We start from the raw sequence: 8111 nt of genomic DNA, 5'->3' as shown, positions 1-8111 counted from the left end.
GGGACAGGGACCTCACTCTGCCTAAGACAGGCCACTTTACTTTTGGAAACCCCTGAGTATCAGAAATTTAACTTTGTGTCTAAAACATGGCTTTGCCAACGTGCACTGGAGTGAGCACTGCGCGGGCGATGGGCTGCACCGCATGGGGGCACGCAGGTTTGGGTGGGAATTGGGCGTGAGAGCGCGCCTGCCGTCCGGGCACAGGAGTGTGTCGCAGCGTGCTCCCCGTCTGCCAGCAGGGATCATCTCTGGGCGGGACTAAGCAACTCTGCCCTCGGGACCCATCTCTTTCACGTCATTTACATTTTCCATGAGAGAATGGATCAGTTTACCCAAAGCAAAAAGGTTTGCATCTTGAAAGCTAATGTGCACGCAGCCAGCTAGATAGGCAGGGAGTGCGGGGTGCACCCCTCTCTCTCCCGTTCTCTCTCTCTTGTCTTGTCCCGACTGAGAGGCGGGGCTTACGCTCCGTGAAGGGTAGAGAGGCAGACAGGTAGATGTGTGGGCCACTAGGCGGGTGGTAGGGTGGCCCCTGCAAGAGCTCTTTGTCAGGCAAAGCAGTGAAATGACGGAAATGATGCCATGGCACTTGTCTGCCCTGCGGGACCGCCCAGTGCAGGCTGGGGCACAGGAGTTCCCGGGATAGCCTCGGGCATCCTCTGCCCATCGTGACCCCTGCAGGGGGCAGCTCTCTGGAAGCTTCCATGCAACGCCAGCATTTCAGGATTTGGCCAGCTGTTGAGTATTTTATTATTATTATTATTTTCATTTAGTATTTCTGAGCCACCACATCTCATGTTGACAAGACACACAAACACTCGAGAGAATCAGCGTGGTTTCCTAAAGGCCCTCTGGGCAAGCGTCTAGGGCTCAATACAGGAAATCGCTGCCTGGGAGGTGGGGGGAGCCTCTGCTTGGAAGGGGTGAGTCAAGAGAGTCATTTCCAGTGGGACCAGGAGGGTTTGGTTGGGGCTGCAGTTACCTGTGCAAATAAGCAACACAAGGTCAGATCCCCTTCTGTTCCTGAAGCAGTTCTGCCCCCTGGAGCCCCCCAGCAGAGATGGGAGGGGCGGCAGGGAAGCCGGCCGCCTGCCGCAGGTGCTCGAGTGTGTGACAGGCACCCCCGGGGAAGCCGGCCTCCCTGCACAGATTACAGGAAATGGCTCATGCTGGAGGTTCAGTGAGGCTGACGTTTTCCTCTGAACTCCCAGGGGCAGAGAGAGAATGTCATGGAGCATTCTGCCAGAACCTTCTTTGAAGGGACTGAAGAGTTTCATGACAAGCCCCTGGACGCCGGTGGGGACGTGCTCTGACATGGATCTGCAGAAAGTGTTCGGCTGTAGCAGTGAAATTAAAAATGCACAGACCCTGCGGCTCAGAAATTCCGATCCCACCATAGGGATGGATGGAGCAGGTGCGTGTAGGAGCAAAGGGGAAGACGGGCCAAGCTTCTGTGCTTCTTGGGGAGAGGGAAGGCCTGGAAATGATGCACTGGTGTGTCCATTCAGAACATCCGCAGTTGTGGGAAGAAGGATGTGCCTCTCAATGAGCAGATTCGGAACAGTCTCTAAAATGTCAGAAGTGTCAAAAGTAAGTTGCACGCTTACACCTCCAAGTGAGACGGAAAAAGCCGGAGGCAGACGTTCTGTCCCACGGATTACTAAAAGCTAAAAACTCTGGGGCGCCTGGGTGGCTCAGATGGTTAAGCGTCTGCCTTCGGCTCAGGTCATGATCCCGGGGTCCTGGGATCGAGTCCCGCATCGGGCTCCCTGCTCAGCGGGGAACCTGCTTCTCCCTCTGCCTCTGCCTCTCTCTCTCTCTCTCTGACTCTCATGAATAAATAAATAAAACATTTAAAAAAATAAAATAAAATAAAAGCTAAAAACTCTGGATGGAAAGCAAAGAGCAAAGCCTGAGGACTGTGCACAGTGATACCAGCAGGTGGAAATAAGCAGCAGGTGGATTCAGGGGAAAGGTTGGCTTGGTAGGAACTGGTGGGGCAGCCTTATGTTGCCTGAGTGACTCCTTCATTCCCCAGCTCCGGCCCCACAGACAGCCAGCAGCGGGGCCCTCGTGACCCGGTCCCTGAGTCCCACCCCCCAGTCACTGGTCGGGGAGGCAATCCCGGGGCGCCAGCAGGGTGGGGAGGGGAGGTGCCAGCCGCACATGGCACCTGGAGCCTGCCCTCCCTGCTGGGCTGGGCGCTCTGGGACTCGGAGGCACGTGCTTGTCCAGGCCACCCTGCAGAGGCTGCTGGGGACCAACTTCCCTCCCAGCATAGTGATGGTGGGTGGAGCCCCCAACCTGGGATACCCACGGGCACTCGGGGTCTTGGGAGGCAAATGGGGCCGAGGATTGAGCCTCTAAACCGAGGGGGTTAGCTGACAACAGACGGCGAGCAAAATGTCCTTTTGGGAGTTTTGTTCAGATTCGGGAACTTCTTGCTTTCCTGAGAGACAGGGGGCCTGGGAGCCCCTCAGGTCTTCTGGCCAACCTGCAGGGCCCCGAGGGGACACCCGGGGGCGGGGGACTTGTGCCCTCATGCCATGCCAAGCAGCACCCAGACCAGCTGTGGCCCCCTTGGCTACCATCCATCCTCACTGCAGGATTGCTTCCTTACAGGAATGCTTGCCGGAATGTTCTGTGCATGTTCGTCTGGCTCCAGGCTGTGCTTGGAGGGAGGTTTGCTGAGCTGCGCCAGTGGCTGCAGATCTGGGGCTGTGTCATCCCAGGGGACACCACAGTGGGTCCCGCTTTGCCTCGAGTTCACCTTGTGTGTCCGTGAAGTTCCGGGCGCCGTGCGGTAGTGACGAGGGGCCCTACAGCCCCCAGCAGGCACCGGTGAGGGACGCGGACGCTTGCCTGTTGGTTCGCTCATTAGATTTTCTGAGCATCTAGTAAGCACCAGCTCTGTGTGGGCAAAGATCAGCATGTGAGGGCAGGGGTCTGACTGAAACCCAGATGGCGGGGTTAGCGTTTCTCATGGCGTCCTGAGAGACAGCCCAGGGGCTCCTGTTCAACTCCCAGCTGAAACAAGACAGTGAGAACCCTGCTTGGGGATGAGAACAAGACTCCCCGGGCGCCTGGGTGGCTCAGTCCATGACCCCGGGGTCTTGGGATCGAGCCCCGCGTCGGGCTCCCTGCTCGGCGGGGAGCCTGCTTCTCCCTCTGCCTGTTCCCCTGCTTGTGCTCTCTCTCACTCAAATAAATAAATAAAATCTTAAAAAAAAGCTTCCCTGGGGTGTGGGCCTCGGAGCCCCTGTGTGAGTCAGCTGCTGCCAACGAGGCCCGGGTGCGGGGTGAGTGAGGCCTGGTGCCGGTCCCTGCCACCGCTCCCCGAGGGGCCCTGTCAGAGTTGACAGGTCGGGGTGGCTGGGGCTGAGCTGACGGGTCTTGCCCCGGTTCTGGGCCTGGCTGGGCCTTCCCCAGGGGCTTCCTAGGGCAGCGCGAGGCCCCCACATGGCTCGTCATCCTGAAGCGAGTGGGGAAGGCGGGAGCCGAGAGGCCCAGGCACCCGTGGTCTGCACCTCAGAAGCTGGGCCTCAGGCTGCAACTGGCAGCCTCTCAGCACCGTGGGAGAAGGCCCACCGGGGCAAAGGGCCAGTGCCCTCGAGTGTGGGTGCACGTGTGTGTGTGCCCACACGCGTGTGCCCCCCTCCACGTGCAGCACGGTGGGCTCCTCGCTTCCCGACTCTGGCGCCCGGCCTCCCCCTTGTCCTCGTCCCTACACCGTCATTCCCTTCATAAATTCAGTCTGGACCTGGTTTCCATGGAGTTCTGATAAAAACTGGAATTCAAATCATAATTGGGGCAGTGGGAGGAGGGGGAGGGTGTGGGGGGAGCTTGTCCCGAGCTCAGGCTCCAGCGGCAGGCCCAGGCCGACGGCCGACGGCCGACGGCCGCGTTTTCCTTCCTTCGAGTGTATGTTTAAACGTATGGAATTCCCTCCCAAGCCCTCCTCCTGTTGCCTAGTGATGCTAATAGGCCAGGATGCCTCCAGGAGAGCCGGGAGGGTGGATTCCTCTCCTGTGCACAGGAGCAACGGGGATCCAAGCTCAGGAAACTTGCAGGAGGAGCTTGTCTAGGGCTCTGGACTCATGGGAAAGTGCCACGGACCTGCGGTCAGGGTTGCAGACTGCCTGCCCACTGTCCCCCAACTTTTCTCTCCTTGGCTGCCCTGAATTCTACCATTAGAGTTTCATTCCTTTGGATATTTTTGTGGGATGTCAGTGCACCTACTGGAGCTGGCCAGTGAGCCCCTCACCCTGGGAGTGAAGGGGAGTCCTGAGACTCCCCTGCTGACGAGGGGCAGGTGACTCCTACAGCAGAGCTGGGAGCATCCAGAGCCTCACACCTCCTCCCTGTGCCAATCAGAATATGGAGCAGCAAGTCAGCTTTGAGAAAGCCAGGCCTTGAGGAGCAGTTAGCAGGTGAATGAGTGAGTGAGTGAATGAATGAATGAAGGGAAGGACAGGCATGGGCCTCTGCACCCAGCAGCTGAATCAATGAGTGAGTGAATGAATGCATGAAGGACGGGCGTGGGACTCTGCAAGAGAAGCTGTTGCAGGCGCAGGCCCCCGCGTCCTGGAGCTTCTGTGCGTGCACACGGTGTGGGCTGGGCCTGGCAAGCTGGCCTCCAGGTATGCGGTGGTTCTGAGGCCAGCCGGCTCCTCCGGCTGAGGACACTCGAGGAGGCAGGACAGAGGGCCCTCCCTGCAGCCCCATAGCCTGGGACGATGCTGCTCGCCCCCAGGCTGGACTCCGTGGGGACACTGCCGGCGAGAGGTGAAGGCCTAGAAGGGGAAGCCGGAGAGGAGACAAGGGGGGCAGCTCTGTCAGGGGATGGGTTCCCAAGTGTCCCCCCAACCACTGACCCCTGGCGGGAAGCCAACTTCCTTCCCTCAATTTTCTGGACTGGCTGGAGGGGCCAGAGTCCACCACTCGCAGGACTGTGCAGGCCCGTCATGTGGCCCCCTCTGTGCCCAGCCCACGGAGCGGGAAACGGGCTCAGGGCAGGCAGGGTGTTCATCACATAGCCAGCGTGGACCCGGGTCTCCCTGACTCCAGGCCTCGAGGGGACCCCATGGCGTATGGGGTCTTCTGCACCAGTTCCTTCCTCTTCTGCTGCTTCTTGACGCTCCAGTGGGGGCAGGACCTGAGCTGGGGGGATCGCGGTCCCTCAGTCCCCAGCCTTTGGGAGACGTGAGCAAAGCCCGCGTGGTTTGGGTACAAGGGTCCCAGTGCAGGGCCCTCTGCTGCGCCCGCAAATGCCTGCTGAATAAATGTGTGAGTGAACAGACGGGTGCAAGCAGGCCTCCCGGCCCCCGACAGAAGACTCCAACCGCGGGGGCCACAGTCTCCTTTATTAAGAGACTCGGGGCTTTGTTCTTGCCGACGGCGGGATGTCACGGTGAGGGCTGGGGCATGTCTGTGTGAGCGACATGAAGGGCTTTCAGCATCACTACTGAGCAGCCAAGCAGGCCGCTGGCTGCTGAGAACGGCTGGGGGGCCACAGCGGGACGCGGCCAGCCGCTGACTCCGCGGGGCTGCGCATCTCTAACTGCAGGGAGTGTGCACAGGGGAACGTGGGGACCACAACAGTAAAATGGGCTGGGGCCGCAGTGCACACCCTGGCCCAGCTGCGTCTAGGAGGCCCTGGGTTGGTGGGGGCCCCCATCCCTAGTTGATCTGCCCCCGCCCCAGGGAACCGTCTCTTCCGTCCATTCCGGGCTGGGTCCTCCAGGACCGGCACCGTCAGCCCCGCCGAGGGGGCTGAACGACCACGCGCACTCGTCAGGGGGCAGAACGGAGACTCTGAGGATCAGGTGTGCCCGAGGGGCCAGCAGGGGGTGGGGGGTGCCTGAGGGCCCGTCAGGAGGAGTCCAGGCCCTTGTCCGATGCCCACTGCCTGGGCACCGGACAAGGCCGAACTGATGACCACTCGCTGCCTGCCTGGCAGGGCCCAGGGGTCCCACTCACCCGCCCAGAGCAGGTGCCTGTGTGTGAGATCTGGGCGGGCCTTATCCCCTGTGCGGGTGGCCCCCAGGTCATGGGAGGGCTGCCTGGCCACGGACCGGCGGTGGGCCGACTGCCCGGGAAAGGTCCTGTGGCTTGGAGAAGGATCCTGTGGGGTTCACGTAGGGGCCCAGATCCAAAGCCGCCGTGGAGACGGGACTCTCCAGCTTGTCATTTTTATGGGTGGGGGATCGAGTCCTGGTGCCCTGGGACGCGGACCAGGCCTCCTGCGTCCTGAGTCAGTGCAGCTCACAGCTGTGGGCCTGACAGTCTCCCTCAGGACGGTGAGAACCTACTTTAAACAAAGCCTGTATTTCATTTTCCGGGCCCGTCTGCCGCTCCCCGTCAGCTTACCCAGGGCAGTTCATCTGGGATCTGCTTCCCCTGGCTCAGGGGACCTTCTAGGGCCAAGACCAGGACAGGCCATCCTGTCTAGAGACCAGCTCTTACAGATCAAGGAGGTGCCTGCCTTTCCGGGTGCCCGGGGCTCAGCCGTGATCCACGACGCTGGGCCTCGGCCTGGCTGCCCGCGGGCTGAGGGCGCCCAGGCTCCTCCTCCTCACCTGTGGCTGAGTCCCTGCAAATGGCACCTCTCTGGGACCCGGCCATCACCTCTGCCCTTCAGGGAGCCCCCCTTCCCCTCAGGGAGCTCACCCGCGCAGCGGGAGCAAAAATGCCCATGGGGACGTCCCCGGCCTGGCTTGGGCCGCTGGGCGGGTGTGAGGACGCAGAACTCTGCTGGCCTGGCCTCTGCCAAGCACGAGGACTTCCCGGCCAAGCCCCCGGTGGCCGGCGTCCCTGCAGAGCCTGGCCGTCTTGGCGAGGAGGAGAGAGAGGCCTGGGTCTGGCCGGTGCCTGACCCAGCCGACCCCTGGGCTGTCCTTCGGGACACATCAAAGCTTCCCGGGAGCCCTGGATGCCCACGACGGCCCCGCCAGCCGGACTCCTCCCAGCGCCCCCGCCTCTCGGGGCCGCTGCCTCCCCTTGCCCGCCCAGCCAGGCCTGTGCCTTTCATTTCTGTCCTCTCTGAACACCCAGTGGTGTGGGAACAAAGAAGTCTGCCTTTCACCCACCACTAATTTCTCCTCATTAAAGGCCCTTTCTGGATCCCGGAGAGGAGCAATCTCTCCCCGGCTTTCAAAGAGGCCCCGAGGGAGGGGTGGGGCGGGCTGAGGGAGACGCTGAAAGGAATGAGGGCCCCTGGGGGTGGGCGCCAGGTCCGAGGCCTCTGCGGAGCCCCGTTCCTGCCCCCCGGAGCCGGGGGGCCCACGGTGGGGGGGTGGAGGCCAAGCGGCCGCCCCCTCCTCGGGCCCCCCGCTCCGCTCTAATACAGCGTTTCCCGAGTGACGTTGCTGGAGAAGGTGTGGCTGCTGGACACGCTGTTGGTCTTCCTGGAGAAGGCTGGCCTCTCCCTCCTGCGCCCCCACAAGGGACAGAGGCAGGCCAGGGTGGACAGAAAGGCCTGGCGGAAGTTGGCGGAGACCAGGTTGTAGAGGACAGGGTTGATGGCGGAGCTGACGTAGAAGAGCGCGTTGGTCAGCATGTAGAAGTAATGGTAGAAGTCGTAGAGGAACCTGGGGGGGCGATGAGGGAGAGGCGCTCAGACCGGCACGGACCCCGCGGCCGCCACGCCGTGGGCTTGGGACAAAAATCGTAAGAACTACTTGTAAACTTTTTGACATGGGGATGTTTCATAAATTCCAGGTTCTGGCTTCTCTGGAGAAGTTGGAAGTTCTGCCTGCACTCTCTTTGGCACCAGTCTGCGGAGCTGGGTTGTGGCTGCCCTGCCGGGCCCGTCTCCACCTCTCCCTGCAGGACCCCTGGCCTGCCCTGTGCAGAGTCCCGGCATGCCAGGGCTGCAGGGAGCAGCTGGTCCCCGGCCTCCACTGAACAGCCAGGGCAGGAACACCTTCCTTGCCTCCTGGGCAGCTGCGTACCTCACCCTCAGCTTGCTTGCCTCCACTCCCAGGGATCTCACTCCCTCACCAGGCAGCTCACTTTACCAGCAGGCAGCCCTGAGTTTCAGAAGCCCTTCCCTTGGGGCTGTGCTCTGCTACGTGCACCTTCTCCTCTGTGCTAGATCCGCCCTCCCCAGT

General features: G+C 61.5%; 1 protein-coding gene across 1 annotated transcript in view; it reads right to left on the bottom strand.

Moving 5' to 3' along the window:
- Window positions 1-2638: 2638 nt before the first annotated feature.
- NTSR1 (neurotensin receptor 1) overlaps window positions 2639-8111 on the bottom strand; it is a 49230-nt gene continuing 43757 nt past the window's right edge. The window contains exon 4 of the mRNA XM_045883905.2: window positions 2639-7589. Within this exon, the coding sequence (XP_045739861.1) occupies window positions 7340-7589 (250 nt within the window). The 3' untranslated portion in view covers window positions 2639-7339. The remainder of the gene's footprint in view (window positions 7590-8111) is intronic.

The sequence above is a fragment of the Mirounga angustirostris genome, unplaced genomic scaffold, assembly GCF_029215605.1.
Source record: "Mirounga angustirostris isolate CCGP_5_RB_7025 unplaced genomic scaffold, mMirAng1.0.hap1 SCAF_10, whole genome shotgun sequence".
NCBI classification, from domain to species: Eukaryota; Metazoa; Chordata; class Mammalia; order Carnivora; family Phocidae; genus Mirounga; species Mirounga angustirostris.
The sequence above is the reverse complement of the archived record's forward strand: the minus strand, read 5'-3'. Positions and strand labels throughout refer to the sequence as shown.